General features: G+C 38.2%; 1 protein-coding gene and 1 long non-coding RNA gene across 7 annotated transcripts in view; one reads left to right on the forward strand and one right to left on the reverse strand.

Moving 5' to 3' along the window:
- The window catches only part of LOC139958476 (uncharacterized), a 324,735-nt gene extending 323,649 nt beyond the window's left edge, over positions 1-1,086 (forward strand). Inside the window, exon 3 of the long non-coding RNA XR_011789803.1 lies at positions 1,008-1,086. This is a non-coding gene — a long non-coding RNA (uncharacterized lncRNA). The remainder of the gene's footprint in view (positions 1-1,007) is intronic.
- LOC139958462 (uncharacterized) lies at positions 529-21,707 on the reverse strand. 6 transcript variants are annotated; one of them, XM_071955558.1, is made up of 5 exons: positions 21,076-21,707; positions 6,619-6,810; positions 5,593-5,718; positions 4,679-4,833; positions 529-873 (listed from the first exon to the last, which is right to left on the reverse strand). In XM_071955558.1, the coding sequence occupies exons 2-5, from the start codon at positions 6,782-6,784 to the stop codon at positions 751-753; spliced, it is 570 nt and encodes a 189-aa protein (XP_071811659.1). In that variant the 5' UTR covers positions 6,785-6,810; positions 21,076-21,707; the 3' UTR covers positions 529-750. The 6 variants fall into 6 exon arrangements, with proteins under 6 accessions (XP_071811659.1, XP_071811662.1, XP_071811661.1 ...); XM_071955561.1 differs by lacking the exon at positions 21,076-21,707 and adding an exon at positions 12,071-12,146; XM_071955560.1 differs by lacking the exon at positions 21,076-21,707 and adding an exon at positions 10,231-10,353.
- Between the last annotated feature and the right edge of the window lie 447 nt (positions 21,708-22,154).

The raw sequence follows: 22,154 nt of genomic DNA on the forward strand, positions 1-22,154 counted from the left end.
ATATATATATATATATATATATATATATATATATATATATATATATATATATATATATATATTTATATATGGTTTGAAAATGCAACACTAGATTGTTTATAAATAAAATGGTTATAGATTAAGCATGCAGAATTTTAAATACCACAGGAGTGCATCTTTCTCACACCAGGGAGTTTCCATAACAACTCCCCGCTCACACCAACAATTTTCACCCCCCCACCCTCATGTATCTGAAGTGATGATGATGGATGGTGATGCAATTACTTAACTTGTAGTTTTCCACTTTATGCGATGTATGATAAGTTAACATCAGCTACTCTGTGATTACAACACACTGGAAGCCAAATAAACAGCTTTCATTTGAAAATAGATGTACTATGTAACAGAAAATGTTGTGGTAAAAATATCTCACTGGAAAATAGTCACTTAATAGTCACAAAGCTGTATGCATGTGCTTAAGATACTGTTTTAACCTCGGTGCAAATTACCATGACAACAAACACTTACATGGACATGACTCAAGAGAGGACATTAATAAGCCAGATCTAGCATCCGTCAAGTTTTGAGGGCAGTTGTTTTCAAAGACATCATAAAGAGATAGAAGACATCTCAAATTAACATCCTCGCAATCTACTGAAGCAACAGTGATATTTAGGAAACCTTTGAAATCTGGATCTGGGACAAATGTATCAATATTAAGTCGCCCCACAGTAACTGCCACAGATGAAGCATCAAAGAGTACCGGGTATGTCAACCGTTTAGTCTGAATAGTGGATGATGTATTAGTGAACAAAATCTCACAGAGTCAGGAAAGATTCCTACTTGGTACAGGACGGTATCTGTGGTTTCCTGTTGAGACACATCCAGTGTTACCTGCATTGTGTGCAAGGAGTGAATACACATGACAAAGGGAATAGTAACAACCATATAGATGGAGAGAGAATACTAGATTCTAAAGGAGTACTAGTATATACCACCATAACTACTACCAGTATATACCACAATAGGTACTACTAGTGTATATACCACTGCAGGTTCTACCAGTATAAACCATAATATGTACTACTAGTGTATACCACAATAGGGACTACTAGTATATACCACAATATGTACTACCAGTATATACCAAAATAGGTACTACTAGTATATACCACAAAAGGTACTACTAGTATATACCACAATATGTACTACCAGTATATACCACAATAGGTACTACTAGTATATACCACAATATGTACTACCAGTATATACCACAATATGTACTACTAGTATATACCACAATAGGTACTGCTAGTATATACCACAATAGGTACTACTAGTATATACCACAATAGGTACTACTAGTATATACCACAATAGATACTACTAGTATATACCACAATAGGTACTACTAGTATATACCACAATAGGTACTACTAGTATATACCACAAAAAGTACTACTAGTATATACCACAATATGTACTACCAGTATATACCACAATAGGTACTACTAGTATATACCACAAAAGGTACTACTAGTATATACCACAATATGTACTACCAGTATATACCACAATAGGTACTACTAGTATATATACCACAATAGGTACTACTAGTATATACCACAATAGGTACTACTAGTATATACCACAAAAAGTACTACTAGTATATACCACAATATGTACTACCAGTATATACCACAATAGGTACTACTAGTATATACCACAAAAAGTACTACTAGTATATACCACAATATGTACTACCAGTATATACCACAATAGGTACTACTAGTATATACCACAAAAGGTACTACTAGTATATACCACAATATGTACTACCAGTATATACCACAATAGGTACTACTAGTATATATACCACAATAGGTACTACTAGTATATACCACAATAGGTACTACTAGTATATACCACAAAAAGTACTACTAGTATATACCACAATATGTACTACCAGTATATACCACAATAGGTACTACTAGTATATACCACAAAAGGTACTACTAGTATATACCACAATATGTACTACCAGTATATACCACAATAGATACTACTAGTATATACCACAATAGGTACTACTAGTATATACCACAATAGGTACTACTAGTATATACCACAAAAAGTACTACTAGTATATACCACAATATGTACTACCAGTATATACCACAATAGGTACTACTAGTATATACCACAAAAGGTACTACTAGTATATACCACAATATGTACTACCAGTATATACCACAATAGATACTACTAGTATATACCACAATAGGTACTACTAGTATATACCACAATAGATACTACTAGTATATACCACAATAGGTACTACTAGTATATACCACAAAAGGTACTACTAGTATATACCACAATATGTACTACCAGTATATACCACAATAGATACTACTAGTATATACCACAATAGGTACTACTAGTATATACCACAATAGGTACAACTAGTAGATACCACAATAGGTACTACTAGTATATACCACAAAAGGTACTACTAGTATATACCACAATATGTACTACTAGTATATACCACAATAGGTACTACTAGTATATACCACAATAGATACTACTAGTATATACCACAATAGGTACTACTAGTATATACCACAATAGGTACTACTAGTATATACCACAATAGGTACTACTAGTATATACCACAATAGGTACTACTAGTATATACCACAATAGGTACTACTAGTATATACCACAATAGGTACTACTAGTATACCACCATAGGTACTACCAGTATATACCACGATAGGTACTACTAGTGTATATACCACAGTAGGTTCTACCAGTATTCCACAATAGGTACTACTAGTATGTACCACAATAGGTACTACTAGTATATACCACACAAGGTACTACTAGTATATACCACAATAGTTACTACTAGTATATACCACAATATGTACTACTAGTATATACCACAATAGGTACTACTAGTATATACCACACAAGGTACTACTAGTATATACCACAATAGTTACTACTAGTATATACCACAATAGGTACTACTAGTATATACCACAATAGGTACTACTAGTATATACCACTATAGGTACTACTAGTATATACCACAATAGCTAATACAAGTATATACCACAATAGGTATACTACCAGTATATACCATAATATGTACTACCAGTATATACCACAATAGTAACTACTAGTGTATATACCACAATAGGTATACTACCAGTATATACCACAATAGGTACTACTTGTATATACCACAATAGGTATACTACTAGTATATACCACAATAGGTACTACTAATATAAACCACAATATGTACTACTAGTATACCACAATTAGGTAAGTGACATGGGCCTAAATGTTTAACTGTCGGAAAATAGTCCGATAGTGATTGACTGTACTGTCATGATGGTTTTTGGCATTTTTTGAGTAGACCATTATTATTCTTCTTCATCCTTGGATGTTGCAGAGGACTCAATGAAATAAGGTGGTCTAAAAACTTGTAGAACTGAAGGTGATTTAATTTAAGGCATTTATAAAGTCCTAGTGCTGGGGTGCACTATGCTAACCTTTGAGCTTTTCTAGCTCAAAGTCTAAACGGTCTTGGTGGCAAAAGGTTGAACATGCTTTGATAGCCCAAGCCATCACGTATCATATGGTGTGAAGGACATGTCAGTTGAAAACTTCTATGGCTGTGCTCTCTAGCAGCCTTGGAAAGTGACAAGTTTAGTGTGTAAGTCAATGGAGCAATAAATTGTGGTGCGACACTGGCCTTTAGAGTGGTGGGGATCAGTCAAGTGTAAAGCAGTAACAATAGCCTCTATATATGTACTGATGAGCACAAAAGTCTCAACACTGATAGACCAATACAGATTTGATCTAGCAATTACAACAAATGATCATTCAATAGTGCTTTTATATTAGCTGATTGTCATTGCAAGTTACATCACAACAATCTTTTTTGTGTGTAATTCTTTTATCAAACCAACTTAACATCAGCACAGCAACCTTTACAAACTAATACCTTTTTCATAATCAGTTAGTTTGCAGTAGTCTACCTAACCTTTTTTGCATCATAGAAGGCAGGATTATATTGGCAAAGACGGTCAGAGTTTAAGGTTTTGGTTGTGAGTGTTTGTAGTAAATATGGTCTGAGTTGTTGGTATAGGTTTAAGGTACATGGATACAGTTATTATCATCAATCTCTACTAATTGTAACATTTCACAGAATCAGAAATATGTTACTTCAAAGCATTTAATCCTCACCATTCCTTTTTATTAATGTTCTGTTTCTCTGAAGTGATTGTAACATTCCCCCCCCCCCAAAGTTAAGATATGTTACTTCAAAACATTTACACCTCATTGTTTTTTTTTTGGTTGTTACTCTGTTGGAGTGCAATTCCACAGTTTGCAGAGCGTGCTTAAAACACAATAATTGATGAATTCTAAAATACTGGTGAGAGTTATTATATGTGTATTGATAACAATATAGCCTGGAAATATAGATGTGAACAATGAAAGTGTTCTTGGCACAGGCTATGTGATGAAATAGCTAATGAAATAGCCCTAGAAGGCCTTTTTTTTATTATGTAGTAACTATGTTGTCAGAGGGACCAACTTGTTAATGCATGTTATATATCACATGTAATAAAAGGGTAAAGAAATCACTTGCTGTCTTTCACAGCCTATACTTTTTAACCTCTGTTATAAATTCTGCTCTCATACTGCCAGTTTCGTTGAATATCCAAGTCGCATTCTGAGGTTCCAAATAGCCTTGTAGATTCTGCGTTCGTAGAGGACATTCTTGTATCAGCTCATTGACCAAACTTCTCTTCATGTGACACACTTCACTTTCTGGAAAATAAAACCATGGGAGATGATAAATGAGAACACATTAATCTCCAAATAAAGATTTACGAAAAAAAAAGTTCAAAAAGTAAATAGCCAATTGCCTTCCAATACCATTTTTTCTTCTTTTTCTGACAGCCCAAATTTTCGGCCTCACTTGTCTAGATGCATGGCCTTGTGAATAGGCTACTAACAGCTAGAACACTGCTATCACACCCTCATAGTAGTACCCCATGTATGTTGCAATAGGACTAAGGGGACATATACAGTATTGTCTCGACCAGCATGATCTGTAGAAAAGTTCTACTACACTATAGGGTTGACTTATACGATTAAGTGTAGACTTGCATGCAATACTCTTTCTGGGGACATTAGGTACAATATAATGGTGTTAATGTCAGCTCCTTCTGATGTATATAAATTTACCCAAAAAATTTCTCTTCTTCTTGTTTTTTATTGGAGGGGGGGTGAGGGGGGAAGAATCTCTTAACTACATCTCCACATGCCATTTCTTTTGCCATGAGAATTCAGTCATATTTTTCATCTTAATTCTTTCAGCTTACATATGGTACCTTCCTCCACATCCCTTCTGCATCAATCTCAGATGCATGCTGACTAATCAAGTTATTTGGTTAATTAAAACCCAGAGAACTGCATTGATGGTTTTACAAAATTTCAATGTAGATTTTGTTCAACTTAGAGTTTAGCAACACCAGCTAGGCAGCTGCTTTCAAGACTTTGCCAATCCTATTTAGCAATCCTCACCGAAGCAATCCATTTCGTCCTGACCATCCCCGCAGTCATCAATGCTGTTACAAATGGCAGCCATCTGGATACACAAACCAGTTGATGTGCACCTGAATCCAATTCCTCCACCCACTATTTCACAAGCTGTTAATAGAAAGAATTTATAAGGTTATATATTTAGACTTTGGAGCTGGTCATCACTCCAATGGAAAACTCAAAATTCAGATGACATTGCAACTATAAATACCACCAAACAGTCCTCTGTTCACCAAATCTACATATCTCTTGTACTGTATATAGCAGATCTTTATCTTTGTTATTTTGATACAAACCAAAAAGCCATATAAAAATTTGTCACGCAGAATATGATAGATCATAAAAAAAATTAATATAGTTAAGTTAATCAATAATCATTAATGTAATTGCCCAAAAAACCAAGCAAAGGGTATAGGAAGGACCTGAAGTCATCAGTCTTGCCCTCAGATATGCTAGAAAGTCAATAATGGTCACTTATCTTCATAGCCTTTCAAGACTGAGGCATTTGTCTGACACCCTCATACCGCCATTTGTTCCCTCAAACATACAGTGCAGTTTCAAGCCAGGGAGTTATCACAACTCCCTGATCAAACAGCCAAAGTGGACATACAGGTCTCTGTGATTGGGAATTAATTTGGAGTGTCTGAACAGGGATTTGTTCCATAACAACTCCCTGGATTTTGGAAACTAGCAAATGTTAACACTCTAAATTTAGGAGCAATGACATGTGCAGACATTTAAAGCCATGACTTCTCATCTCCAAAGTTGAAGGGTATAGACATGAAACTTACTGAAAATGTAATCTCTCACCTTGGTCCATCGCATCCAAGCTGTACCATGACATAAATGGCAGCATACAAATCATCTTTGATGGAATGAAAGGTAGATATCAAACTAGATGGGAATATATCATAACCTGATCATCAGGATGTAAATTTAACTCCCAGCAAAGATCAGACTCACTGCAAGAGTGTAAACAAATACAACAGTCTATTACTGTATACTTACGTTCATAGCCGGCCGGAATTGTATCTTCTGTAACACTAACTGTTGGTTCAGTTTGTTGCGACAGAATACTGGGGGGAGCACACAAGAAAAACAGCAGGAAAACTATTGGCGTAACACTAAACAGAAGCCTCCTGCCAATGATGCCCTGGATAAAGGAAAGACTCATCCTATACTCTGACTGTTAAATCAAACCTAAAAATAGAAAAGACAAGGTTAGCTATGGGCAATTTAGGCCGCATAATACTTGAATGATCAAAGGGAGATGGGTGTATAAAAATGATATCATCAAAAGATTAGTGCTCCTACAATGTCATGCCCTAGCATTTGGAAATGTTCATGTCATATGCATCATTTTGCAATTAAAGTTGTGGTAATTGCTTATCTTAAAGGCATTGAAGACTCGCCCCACACCGCGTGCCGCGTTCTGAAAAAGTTAACTTTCCGTTGCTCGCAAGTGAAGTTTTCTGCTTGTCGCTACAAAATGCAGACAGTAATGAAACGTGATACCTTGTTATCTTTAGCTGGACCTGAGATGTCCATCGCTGTATCGTTTGTACACTGTGATGTGGGTATTCACCGCAGCTGTATGTACTGACTGTAAACTAGTGTCTATTTACCGACGGTAGCAAACTGTGTGTGTATTTTCTGGGATCGATGGTGGTGTCGAACACTTCTGTTACACCTCATTCGAAACTAGGTCAGATTACCGGCATGAGACGTTTCTTGGTGTGCGAGTATTCACACCCTTTAATTAACTACATGCTGTATGGGGAGGGATATAAAGGTGGTCATGCATCATGCCTCCGATTATTTCCTAAATAATGATGTTTCATTTTTTTTCCATTTCATTTAATTTATTTCGTCTATACATAAGAACAATAGAGCAAAGTGGTATAGTAAAAACAGGACACTAGAAAAACAACAGTAGTTTATCAAGCTGGTGACCAAAAAATAACAAATAACAATGAAAGAAGGTAACAATTAAGAGTAGAGAAAAATAAACATGAGATAATCAATACTCAGTCATCGTAGTTTTCAATTAGGTGGGCTTTAAATTTGCGCTTAAACGTTACATAAGATTTAACAGTTTTTATATCATTTGGAAGCACTTTCCAGTTTTTATAGCAGTAGTTGTTCAAGAGTAATTTACCGTGTTTCGAGTGATGTCTGCTAACAGAAAAATGGGTATTATACCTCGTACTGTTACGAATATACGCGGAATTACTGGGATTAACAATATCACAAAAGACACGGGGGGAGAATATTGTTGATATACTTATAAATAAAAGAACACATCTTGAGAGCATGAATGTCACTGACCTTAAGAATACCAAGGTCTTTGTGCAAAGTACTGGTAGGATAACGTCGATGTTTAAAAGTAATGGTTTTTAACATTCTATTTTGGAGGATTTGTAAAGGCTTAAGTATGGTAGCTTTAGCCATGCCATAAATTTCAGCACCGTAAGAAATCTTAGAACAAACCAGTGAATAGTAAAGCTGAATAGCTACAGAGGGAGTGGGAACGAATCCCTGAGGCGATAGAAAATGCCATTAAACTTAACAAGACTATTACAAAGGTCATCAATATGTGGCTTGAATGACAATTTATCATCAATCATAAGGCCAACATATTTGCCGCAATCTGTTTTACAAATATTAGCATTATTCAAAGCAAAATGCTCTGGACACGAATGATAAACATTATGTTTGGCATGAAAACTAGTAAAGTTAGTTTTCCCAAGATGTAAGGTAAGTCTGTTGGCATCAAACCATTTCTTGAGACTGCTTAACGTTGATTGTGCTTTAAGCACGATATTGGTACAGTTTTTTGTCGTGGACAAAAACGTTTGTGTCATCAGCAAAAAGTTTTAAGGATTCGTCAGGTACAACATTTTTAATATCGTTTACATAGATTAAGGATAACAGCGGTCCTAAGCAGAACCTGGGCATGGTAGCTAGAGTGTGTCCACTTTAATGCCACTGAACATAAATTTACCTGACTCACTATATGCATATCCGTCCCTTCTATCCCACACCAATAGCTATACGTCAGGGTCCCCATACAAAACAACACTCATTAACTACGTTCATCCACTGGATATCTTACTTGAGGTAACAGTTAAAGGCCAACGGTATTGGATAGCCTACCATTAGACAGACCTATAACACATTCAGTGAAAAATATATAGGCCTAGTATCCAAGTCTTAAAATTTGCTTGTGGAAAATATTGTTCACTTTCTCTGTTATAGTATTACCGTAACGATGAATTTCGTATAATACAGAAGCTGTATAATAAAGAAACTGTAACTTACTATATTCGCGGCGGTGGTAAGTATCACTGTATGCTGTATAGTGCTCGAAGGGTTAGCCGAAAGTTAGTTGCTACTTTTTAATTGACATGGGCTAATTAGTTAAAAGGCCTATTAAATCACTGTTGAATACATACGTCGAAAGTAAAGAATATTTGGCCTATGAGTTACAGTACTGGTATTCTTAGAAAAGCGGGTTATGTATAGTTTATAGTCACTGGCGCATCCAAGGGGGGCCAAGGGGGGCCATACCCCCCCCCCCCCAAAAGGTGAGCCAAAAAGTGTTTCCGAACATCCGCTAAATCATATGATTGGAAAGAATTGGAAAGAAACCGCATTGTAATTGTCAAGTATACATAAAAAAAATTGCATTAATTTTTTACTTAGCAACCATCATTTCTTTAGCATTTAGCATAATAGAGTATAAAACCTCCTTTACAGCATCATTTGAACCTCAAATTAGCCTATATTTCTTTTCATTGGGGCGAGCAGCGAACATTTTCATGCCACGGGAAAGAATGAATTATCACCTACTATTCAATTTATTGATGTTACACACAAAAAAAATGCATATTTCTCAGAAAATTTTGGGTGACAAAAGCCTTTCTAAGTGCCACCATTTTACATGTAGGCATCACTAGGATTCCAAAAAATTCAAAAGGGGAGGGGGACACCCCCTCCCCTTATACCCCTCCCCCAGGACGGCGATTCGTGGCATGGACCAGCATTTGCCTTCTCAAGAGTTGGAAGCTATGTAAATGTATGAGCATGAGGATTTACAGCTTAACACCATTTTGCAGTTACAGGCTGGTTGTAAGAAATTTATAACCTATGAGAAATAAAATTTCTTGAGAAAGATGATCCCAACTTTGTTTTATAAATATTTTAGAAAATTACACCTGGGAAACATTTTTTGTAGAAGTAAATTAACATCACCATTGTACACTTTTGTCGCACCATATTGCATCTGAGGGCATTCAGCAATAGAAAATTTTCCAAAGGGGAGGGGGGCACCCCCTCCCCTTAGACCCCTCCCCCATATCACTCTAATGCCACTTTGGCCCTCCCAAACAAAGGCCCTGGATCCGCCAGTGTTTATAGTTTCCATGGGTCAGTGCGCAGAAGTTGTTATGGAACAACTTCCTGCCTGGGGTAACAGTTAAAGGCCAACGGTATTGGATAGCCTACCGATAGACAGACTCTATAACTGGAAAATATTGTTCACTTTCTCTGTTATAGTCTTACCGTAACGATGTATTTCGTATAATAAAGAAACTGTATAATAAAGAAACTGTAACTTACTATATTTGCGGCGGTGGTAAGTATCACTGTATGCTGTATTCTGTTCGAAGGGTTAGCCTAATGTTAGTGGTTCCTCTTTAACTGGCATGGGCTAATTAGTTAAAAGGCCTATTAAATCACTGTGAATACATACGTCGAAAGTAAAGAACATTCGGCCTATGAGTAACAGTATACTGGTATTCTTGGAAAAGCGGGTTATGTATAGTTTAGTTTCCATGGGTCAGTGCGCACATACAGCGCACCTGTGTTCCGCAATGCCATGCGGTCACAACAAAAAAATGTTGCAAGCACTGTTGGTGTTTTCAAGTTTAATTTATAACCACTGAAGTTGACCACCATGTACTTCCTCACGAGGACTCTATCGACTTCATGGACTCATTTACCATTTGAAAATTTGAACGCTTTTGCGATTCTAGGATTTTGGGTAACATACTTCCTTATTAAATGATATTTTGTTGTGAGCAGGAGCTTAACCTTTCACATGATGATAATGATATTTCACCCATTAATCTTAATTCAACTTTATATTGATCAGACATAAGTGATTTAAATACCGGTAATTTATTTCATAATTCACTAAGTACTTTTTCTTTGCTTCATGTAAATGCCCGTAGGTTATCAAGAAATGTTGATTCTTCTTCAAGTAATTTTACTGCCTTAGCAATTACGGAAACCTGGCTTAATCCTGATTCAAACCTTTGCTCAATTCAAATTCCAAATTATACTTTCATTCACAGGGACAGGAGTGTTAAACGTGGAGGGGGAGTTGGTTTTTATATTAATAAAGTAATACCTTTTGTAATTAGAAACGATCTTTTATCAAACCCTCTGTTATTTGAATTCATGTTTGTTGAGGTTAAATTCAACAATAAAACTGTATATCTTGGGATTTATTTATTAACCCTCTGATGTCCCAATAACTGCAATTAATGATGAATTATCTGATATTTTGCAAAACATACAAAAATGAAAAGAAAACTTGCTATCTTACAGGTAATTTTAATATTGATCTTTTGAAGCATGAACAATTGCCTCATATTTCACATTTTCTTGATTTAATTGTATTCTCATTCATATTTAACATTAATATCAAAATCAACAAGGATTACAGCCACATCTTCATCACTCATTGAAAATATATTTTGTCATGATTCTATTGTTAATTCAAAATCTGGCATTCTGTTATCTGACATTAGCGACCACTTACCAATATTTTGTTATTGGGATTTATACAATACTCTCATTCATCCTCATTTAAGCTATTGTAATCTAGTTCGGGGAAATGCTCACACTTCTCATCTAAATCAATTATTCATACTCCAGAAAAAAAGCTGTTCGTTTAATCACCCAATCAAGTTTAAGAGCACATACATCTCCTCTTTTGCTACCAGATTAGGTATTCTTAATATTTTTGACATCCACAGACACCATTGCGCTATATTCATTCTAATATTTGTTAAGCAACTGTTACCAGATATTTTCTCAAATTTGTTTTCCTTCACTCATAATACACATTCCCACAATACCAGGTCCTCCCAAAACCTTTATAGTATATGCATATCTGTCCCTTCTACCCACACCTATAGCTATACGTCAGGGCGCCATACATAACAACACTCATTAACTACGTTCATCCACTGGATATCTTACTTGGGGCAGGGAGTTGTTATGGAACAACTTCCTGCCTGGGGTAACAGTTAAAGGCCAACGGTATTGGATAGCCTACCGATAGACAGACTCTATAACTGGAAAATATTGTTCACTTTCTCTGTTATAGTATTACCGTAACGATGTATTTCGTATAATAAAGAAACTGTATAATAAAGAAACTGTAACTTACTATATTCGCGGCGGTGGTAAGTATCACTGTATGCTGTATTCTGTTCGAAGGGTTAGCCTAATGTTAGTGGTTCCTCTTTAACTGGCATGGGCTAATTAGTTAAAAGGCCTATTAAATCAATACTGAATACATACGTCGAAAGTAAAGAATATTTGGCCTATGAGTAACAGTATACTGGTATTCTTGGCAAAGCGGGTTATGTATAGTTTAGTTTCCATGGGTCATTGCGCACATACAGCGCACCTGTGTTCCGCAATGCCATGCGGTCACAAAATATGACGCAGGCACTGGTGGTGTTTTCAAGTTTAAATTTATAACCACTGAAGTTGACCACCAGGTACTTTTTCATGAGGACTGTATCGACTTCATGGACTCATTACCATTTGCAAATTTGAACGCTTTTGCGATTCTAGGGTTTTGGGTAACATACTTCCTTATTAAATGATATTTTGTTGTGAGCAGAAGCTTAAGCTTTCACATGATGATAATGATATTTCAACCATTAATCTTAATTCAACTTTATATTGATCAGACGTAAGTGATTTAAATACCGGTAATTTATTTCATAATTCACTAAGTACTTTATCTTTGCTTCATGTAAATGCCCGTAGGTTATCAAGAAATGTTGATGCCATAAATGAAATTTTGATTTCTTCTTCAAGTAATTTTACTGCCTTAGCAATTACGGAAACCTGGCTTAATCCTGATTCAAACCTTTGCTCAATTCAAATTCCAAATTATACTTTCATTCACATGGACAGGAGTGTTAAACGTGGCCGGGGAGTTGGTTTTTATATTAATAAAGTAATACCTTTGGTAATTGGAAACGATCTTTTATCAAACCCTCTGTAATTTGAATTCATGTTTGTTGAGGTTAAACTCAACAATAAAACTGTATATCTTGGGATTTATTTATTAACCCTCTGATGTCTCAATAGCTGCATTTTATGATGAATTATCTGATATTTTGCAAAACATACAAAAATGGAAAGAAAACTTGCTATCTTACAGGTAATTTTAATATTGATCTTTTGAAGCATGAACATTTGCCTCATATTTCACATTTTCTTGATTTAATTGTATTCTCATTCATATTTACCATTAATATCAAAATCAACATAGTCAGGTGGCTTAGCAACAATTTTCAGGCTTAACGTTACCGGCTGGACAAAAGTACCAAATTTGGCATGGAGTTTCTTTTCGATCTATCTATTGATTTTATCCGTGGAACCCACTTGATCGGCTCCGATTATCCAAGATGGCGGCCAAAATCCAAGATGGCCGCCAGAAAAAAAGGAAATGTCATATATCTGGCTGTAAAAATCGGAGATGAACAAATGAGGGGTCAATTAAGGTGTTTCCGGGGTCATTGAAACAGTTGATGGTCATGGCATGTTGCTTGAGTAACCCACTTCCAAGATGGTGGCGAAAATCCAAGATGGCCGCCACAAAAAGGAAATGTCATATATCTGAGTGTAAAAATCGGAGATGAACAAATGAGGGGTCAAAAAGATGTTTCCGGGGTCACTGAAACAGATGATGGCCATGGCATGTTGCTTGGGTAACCCACTTCCAAGATGGCGGCCAAAATCCAAGATGGCCGCCAGAAAAAAGGAAATGTCATATATATATTTATTCCCCAGACCCCCTGTGCCATTTACTGATCGGGACCATCAAACCTTCCGTCCTCAGACGTGTAAATGAAACCGGGCTAGCACCCTGACTATATGTTATGGCTGGTATTCTACTTGTGTCACTTTGGCTCAGGAAGCCAGTTAGGACTTATTGGGGAACTTTGAGGTGTGATCGACCGTGGATAGACACTGTCGCAAAGCCCGTTATATATATGGGAGTTACGAGTGTCATGTAAGACTAATTACACTGAGTCAACTATATAATAAGGTAACTTGAGGGAAAACCGACCAGATGTGAATACCGACTCATTGAGAGATTTTATACGATTGTGCACCCTTCATAAACACAACGTCAATTCTGCTAACAACACACGCTAAGTCAGGTCACTAGTCATCTGAAGTATTAAGGTCATTCTTTTCGAACTTGTACTCCAGGGCTGCTGTTAGCGAGGATCTCCAGTTAGACTTGTTGTCTGGTATAGACAGCCCCCCCCCCCCCCCCTCAGAGTGAAAACGATAGCTTGGGTTCGAATCTATCCGTTGGTGAGCTCTGGACAGCGGTAGCAGCGATGAAGAAGGGAAAGTCCCCCGGCCTCCCCCGGTCCCAATGGCCTCCCTGCTGAGTTCTATAGGACCTTCTGGGGGGTTCTCGGTGGGGACTTGAGAGACGTGTTCGCTACCTCTTTGACATGGTAGATCACGACTTTCTGTTCAGAGCCTTAGAGTCCTTCGGATTGAACTCAGTGTTTATTCGTTGCGTCTCGTTACTATATAAGGACGTCACGAGCATGGTCACTGTTAACGGATTAACTTCTGGTTCCTTCCCGGTTCGAAGGGGAGTCCGTCAGGGTTGTCCCCTCTCCCCGTTGTTGTATGTTCTCTTCAGCAAAACGCTTAGTACCTCGCTGGACAGATGCTTATGTTTTCGACCCTTCAATGTACCGGGTGGGGCTAGAGTTACAGGTGTGCAATATGCCGATGACGTCACTTGTATTTTCTCGGACCTCGCCTCCTTCAAGCCTTTATCGAAGGTTTTGGCCACCTTCCAAGAGGCTACTGGTGCCAGACTTAACAAGTCCAAGACCAAAGGGCTGCGTTTAGAAGGTTGGCGCGGCCAATCCCTCCCGTTCGATGCTACTTGGTCAGATGTCATGATCAGGGTAAATGGCATCTGGCTAGGTTATGGTGCCTCGGAGGCCACCACTTGGGCCGAGAAGGCTGATCAGGTGGAGGCAAGGCTCGAAACATTCAGTCGGAGGTGGCTCTCCCTCCCAATAACCGGCCAAATGCGACACGCCCTTCGGGGTGTATACACAGATTGATGACTCACTTCGTGGAATCAAAGAGGAGGGTGGGCCAGATGTTCTGCTGAACGTGGCCCCTCTGTGTTATGTTCAACGCCCGCGCATGTGTGCCCGTCGGATTGCCAAACCGCCATCACTCCAGATGTGTGGCGGTCTGTGTGTTGAAAGTCACTAGATAGCTGTCTCCGGGACTGGGCGTGGAGGATTGCACATGGGGTCCTCATCACTAATCATTTTCGCCTAGTCAGGTGGCAATTAGGTGATGGGATTTGTCCCCATGTGGGCTGTGAGGCCATCGAGACTATGCAACACCTTTTGCTGGAGTGTCCCTTTGACCGGTTGGTGTGGGAATGATGGTTTGAGGCCTTCGTTATTGGTGTTATTGGTTGCACACTGTGGGCCATTAGTAGTGATTTTGTTTTGTATGGTTTGTTGCCCTCTGTGTGCCCAACCTGGGTTAGGGATCTGCTGTTGTTGTTTGCCGCTATAATCATCAGGAGACACATCTGGAACAGCAGATGCCGCCTAGTTTTCGATGGGGACGTCTGGAGGGCCGAGGCTTTCGTCCCCCTCGTGCAAAGTGACATTAGGTTGCGCATGGAGGCGGACCATGCACGGCTTCCCGACACTGCCTTTCGTAGACGCTTGCGCAAGCCTGTCGTCTACTATCGGGACGGCGTTCCCCGGATGAAATTTGGAGTGAGTTAGTTGTTAGGTGTGGGGGTTTGTGTGGTCGATTCATAATATATGGGTTGGTGGGGGTTTTCTGTTTGTGGTTTGCAGTTGGCTTTTGGGGGCTGGTTTGTAGTGATTTATTGATTTGGTTATGTTGGCCTTTGGGTCCGTGTCCTTTTCACGTCACGTTAAACGCTACGTTATATACATATGTGGGTTAGTGACAGATTTCTGTTTGTGGGTTTCAGTTGGGTTTTGGGTGGTTGTTATACAGACTGGGATTGTTTTTGGTTCTGTTGACCTTTGGTCTGTGTCCGTTTTCTTTGCACGTAAAAAGCACACACGCAAATGCAGCAAGGCAAATCTGCCTTGCACATCTCTTTGTCGATGCACATGTTCATCCAAATAGTGTACATCGACTGTGAACTGTCTGGTCAAGAAACATGGTATTGAAACATTGTAGACAGAATTCCCGAATACTTCCAGTATGTATTGCCATTACCATTACCAATATGTACATGCCATTACCATCATCTGTTTCAGCGAACCCCGGAAACACCTGAATTGACCCCTCATTTGTTCATTTCTGATTTTTACAGCAACATATATGACATTTCCTTTTTTGCTGGCGGCCATCTTGGATTTTAGCCGCCATCTTGAAAAATCGGAACCGATTAAGTGGGTTCCACGGATAAAATCGATAGATAGGTCGAAAAGAAACTCCATGCCAAATTTGGTACTTTTGTCCAGCCGGTAACGTTAAATTTGCTAAGCAACCTTACTAACAAGGATTACAGCCACATCTTCATTACTCATTGATAATATTTTTTGTCATGATTCTATTGTTAATTCAAAATCTGGCATTCTATTGTCTGACATAAGCGACCACTTACAAATCTTGCGTTATTGGGATGTATACAATACTCTCATTCATCCTCATTTAAGCTATTGTAATCTAGTTCGGGGAAATGCTCACCCTTCTCATCTAAATCAATTATTCATACTCCAGAAAAAAGCTGTTCGTTTAATCACCCAATCAAGTTTAAGAGCACATACATATCCTCTTTTGCTACCAGATTAGGTATTCTTAATATTTTTGTTATCCACAGACACCATTGCGCTAGGCCTATATTCATTCTTAAATTTGTTAAGCAACAGTTATCAGATAGTTTCTCAAATTTGTTTTCCTTCACTCATGATACACATTCCCACAATACCAGGTCCTCCCAACACCTTTTCTCTTCCCATCAATTCACACCTATTCAAACGCTAAATTGTATCTGATGGTACTAACTTCTGGAACCAAACCTGTGATTCAATCAAATACGCACAATCCGTAATATTATTTTGCTGATTAATTTAAAAAGACACTTATATCTAAATATGAACACTTCTAGTTTAACCTTTTGTATTTTCATCTCCATTTTTGTTTATGTTTCTATTTGACATCTTTCTATTTTATCCCAACTGAATGCTCCATTTTCTTTTATTCTGGCCAAGTTACCTGGCGGGTCAATACGGTGGGTGGGGTAAGGGGGGGCAGATCCTCTTCTGATACTTCTTTTTTCCCTTTTATTTACATGTACTTTGTAATTAATTATGTTACGGTGGGCTTCTTGTAAAAGCTTCGTATTCAAAGCCCTTCCACCATGGTCTTATCAATTGTTATATGTCTTTTCACTGTAAACATTGTAATATATGCATGAAAATAGAAAATAAATAAATCAAAAAAATCAAATCATATGTTACTTTCCATGGTATTGCATCTCAATTCATAGCATATATTACTCACCAACCATCACTCTACTTCCGAATGCGATTGTTAAGGCTGGTTTTTAAACTCTTCTTGCTTGCAACAGCAGCTACCGAAATTCTCACAATTGATAGAACTTTTATCATCGTGGACCCTTTAAGCCACGGACGTCAACCATTGGGGGGGGGTGGGTGACAGGGAGACATGTCCCCCAGTTTTGAGATAGCGGCACATATATTTTAAGCCACTTACTTATACTAGATCATAATTTCTTACAACTCTTATATTCCGCCCTATTTAAAATTCTTAAAGACTGCGAGTTAAGCCAGTAACTGTCCTTTATGATGGATTTGTACCTCATGCGCTGATGTCCAAAATGGCTCAATTTTGGCTATACCACAAACACGCGATACGTGTTCCATCTAACACTCACTACACAGTGTCTGAGTGAAAGGCCTACAACACGTTCGTATGTATTCTGTTGCCTAGCTGTAGCAGTGACAGTAAATGGTAAGTTTGAAACTGTTTATTTTAAGGCTTATTTGGGTGGTAGAACTTATATGTAGTATGTGCAGTGAGCCTGCTTGGCGAACGAGGTGCCGGGGTGTTGGCCCAATAAGGTGCGCTTGGGATCGTCCGGTCCCGACCATCATGGATAGCTATTGATAATTAGGCCTGAATCACTGACCAACTTCCATTGTCACGGGGCAACCATAGTGTAAACGGTTATTTTCCGAAACGTTGAACATCAAAGTCACGAAATACTAGGCTACCCGACATGAATTGAGAAAGGGGGGGGGGGTAGATGCATGGTCACAGCAAGAAAGAAATTAGAATCTCTCAAAGATATTCCAATTCTACGGTGGCTAAATAATGTCATAAGGAAAAAGGGGGTCCTCAAATCTCACAATTTGGACTTTTTATCTCAAGGTTTGGACTTTCTCAACAATTTGATATAAGAAGTCAACATTTTGAGATTTGAGGACCCCCTTTTCTTTCCTTTTCCTTATTAAGCCACCGTACAATTCCACTTGTTTCCAAGATTGATTCCTAATACATGGAAAAATATATTATTGTCATATTTTCTGCGTCCCTTCATACGTTAGAAAGTATATTTTTTACATTCCTCCTTTAATTTGCTAATCAGGGCACCGATACTGTTTTCTAATTTGGGGTGGGGGGGGGGGCAAGACAGCCTGAAGCCAAGAAAAAAGTTGTCAACATTCACCAACTTTGAAACGGTTGAAAACGGTTCTTTTTGAAAATCATTGCTTTGAAAATTATTGGGGTCATGCCCCCGCCCCCACCAATGTGTCGGTGGCTATGCAAATGTCATTTCAATTTTTAGTACATATGTGCCTGGTTTCATTGCAATTTCTGCTTGTTCCTGGAGTTACTAGTTCAAAGTTGTTTTGCTTGTGTCCATATCCTAGGAACTAGTTCAATACATGGAAAAAACATTCAACTTATATCCTTCTTTAAAGTTGTGTTGGTCCCCCCCCCTCCCCTTAAAATACCATTAATAATATATACAGTCAAGAAACTTATTACAACCGCCCTCTCCCCAGTACGAAACAAGTATGGCATAAAGGTTAGAACACGCTTGTCGCATCTTTACAAAGTACCTTGACTGCAAAAAATGTGTATTTAACGGCGGATCCTGCATGATGGGTATTAAAGCTCCGATAGACTGACGTCCCATTTGCTTTTCCCTATATCTAAAGACGCCTTCGAATGGCTCTCATCCGTTCACCTCATTGAAACCGGTTAACCGAGAACTGTGCACCGGAGGTATGGGCCGAAATATTGGGAATTTACTTACTAGTTTGGGATCACATCACAATTAATCTTTTAAATTGCGTTTATTAATCTGTATATATTATAAAAATCATCACGACCGTCTAATTGCAAATGCGTATAGATGTGCATGGCTTGAGGGTCAGAAGGCATGTTTTAGGTGATGGAAACTGCTATTTCCGAGCCCTCAAAGATGAGCCAATCAGAACCGGAGTATAGCTTTCGTATATTTTTCGTAGTTGTGTGAAACACATGTATATGAAATACTTTTAACTTTGAAAATTGAAATTTATTTTTCACTTCTTAAAATGAAACTTGACTAAAACAAACTAATGAGTTTCTTTGTAGCCGGATTTCACTATGAACACTAGCATTGAAATCGATATATACATATATTTCGATTTCAACCCAAAATGTTGTTTTAAGTATATGGTAATTATGAATATCTTTCTCGAAAAACAAAAAACGGAAAGTTTTTAAAGGATTGTAGATACCAAAACATCCACTATTACAGATCCAATATACTGTACTATCCAGCTTATGATGAATGTTATGACGCAAGGGTGGCTATAGTTACACTTCTATAAGACTAAGCTATATACCTTACAGCATATACAGGGGCGTCGGAAGCTATTTGGGATTGGTACGGCAGATCAGAGTGTGGCCATCTATCATAATTATCGGGGGGGGGGGGCGTTTGGTAGGTCAAACTATGCTTAGCGCCACCATGGTTGGCGCGTAGCGTAATGGAGAAAATTTTGCAAAAATGCCTCCCAGATTGCAGGAAATGGCCCGAGCTTGAAAACAAGACCTGCCAGAGTAGTCAAATTTAGTCTACTGGCCGTCATCATTATTGAAAATTATTGAAAAATATACCTCCCAGATTATTTGTTGACATTTTTTTTCTTAGTCCTACTTTTTTTTTTTTTCGCGCCGTGAATATTGGTCCGGCGTTCGCCGGACCTGCCGAACCGGCTCCGACGCCCCTGATATATAGAGCAGACTAAAGTGAAGTAAAAAGAAAGCGACGTCACCCAAAATGACCTGTCCAGTGTCATACTATGTCCCTAATTAAAAGTCGTAAGCACCAAGTTTGTCACAACATTACCAGAAACATGCAAATAAATATTCCAGATATTTGTTTACAGAAAGTGTGATACGTTTCATGTGTTTGTGGCCATATTACATTTCTAATACTTTTTGTATCACTATATAAGATCAATTTTGTTATGTAGATACCGAGCGATGTTTACTTTGTTTTGTGCCTTCTAACATTACATACTAAGCTTTTGAATTATAGACTATACTTAATAATAAATTCTTGTGTAAGAAAACAACAAGATACTTGATACACATTATAGCCTAATGGCTCCATAGCAACATGAGTTTATGCTACCAGCTTGTTAGAATCAGATTTTATAACATTTTAAAGAAGATAGCCAATATGTATAACATGTCACAGGTCAAAGAAAGGGCGCCGGAGGGTATAATAAAGATTGCGAGGGTGGGGCGGGGTGTGGGGGCATATAAAGGGTCAGATAATGTATAAAATGACGATAAACATTGTGCCCTATACTTGATGTAAATATAACGTCACACAGGAAGTCGCCATAATTATTAAATCCTTCTGACATTCTGTTGTTTTTCTTTATGTTACGTTGGAATGCGAGAGGTCTCGATAACTAATTTTTAACGAGACACAAGCCTGGGTTCGTTTCCGTAAGGAACACAGACAAATTGACGAGTCTAGAGATTTTAAATGAGAACGTAAACTATATTGAACAATGGATCTCGAACCAACAACAACAAGTGGTAATTACAAATATATAGAAAATTACTCACAAACTTAACAAGATAGGATACACTTTAAAACACGCTGGTCTCTTCCAACGGCGATATCCCTCAGCGGCCACGACCTTGATGACGACGATTCTCGGTCCGTTGTACCGCGAACTTCACTGGTCCTCGACGAAGTTTCTCGCGATCCCAGAAACAGCATTCACCTTCTTTCCGGCGATGCTCCAAAATAGAAGACGGACTTCCAGCCACAATCGAGTGAAGCACAAGTCGAACTTCTCGCCGACTTAATATTACCAGAGTCAGTCCAAAATCAGCTTTATAGCCACCAACTCCTGGCGTAACGAACTTCCTCAACGGAGACAGAAATTCTTCACCTTCTCCGCAATAACGACTGAAAACTGTAGTATCACAGTAAAGTCCTCTTCAAACTTCTGAATGGAAGTGTAGAATCAATCTTGGTATCGATATCTCAATCCTTCAGAAAATACTGGTAGTTGAGCACTGACGATATATAGTAGAATGATATAATATGTGTCGTCGCTTGTATTCGTACAGAAACTGAGAAACTCTCCGATCTGGGCGGGTTTATATACGATTCGCCATGTCAAGAATCATCTAGATCTCTCTCGATACACCTGAGTAACAACGCGACCCGGTTTCTCTATTCTTGGAAGTCCTTTTTGCATCGCTCGCGAACATTCCAGAGAATCCACGAAGATGTGTACAGCTTACACGCGATCTCACGTAAACCGAGACCAGCGCGTCATCATAAGGAATATACCAGAACAATCGTGTATTATAACATTCTGACACGGTAACCCGACCTAATTTCTCAAATACTGATTTATCACGTGGGCAATTTCAATTACTCTCCACATAACATTAGGTTTCTCGCTAGCAGTGACTAGCGTTAATAGTATATAATAGTACTTTTTAGGAAATATTTACTGATTTGAGGTAGGGCCATGCCATGGACCTTTATGGATGAACAGGATGTGGCCCCGGGGTCAGTTAGGCTTACGTCCATGTAGTAGGGTTAGGTCTGCCTCCTGAAAAACAAAAAACTCAAAAGTTAGACATCAAATGGTGCATTCTGAGGAACAAACAATTCATTAGGTCAT

This window comes from Apostichopus japonicus, chromosome 18 (genome assembly GCF_037975245.1).
Source record: "Apostichopus japonicus isolate 1M-3 chromosome 18, ASM3797524v1, whole genome shotgun sequence".
Taxonomy (NCBI): domain Eukaryota; kingdom Metazoa; phylum Echinodermata; class Holothuroidea; order Aspidochirotida; family Stichopodidae; genus Apostichopus; species Apostichopus japonicus.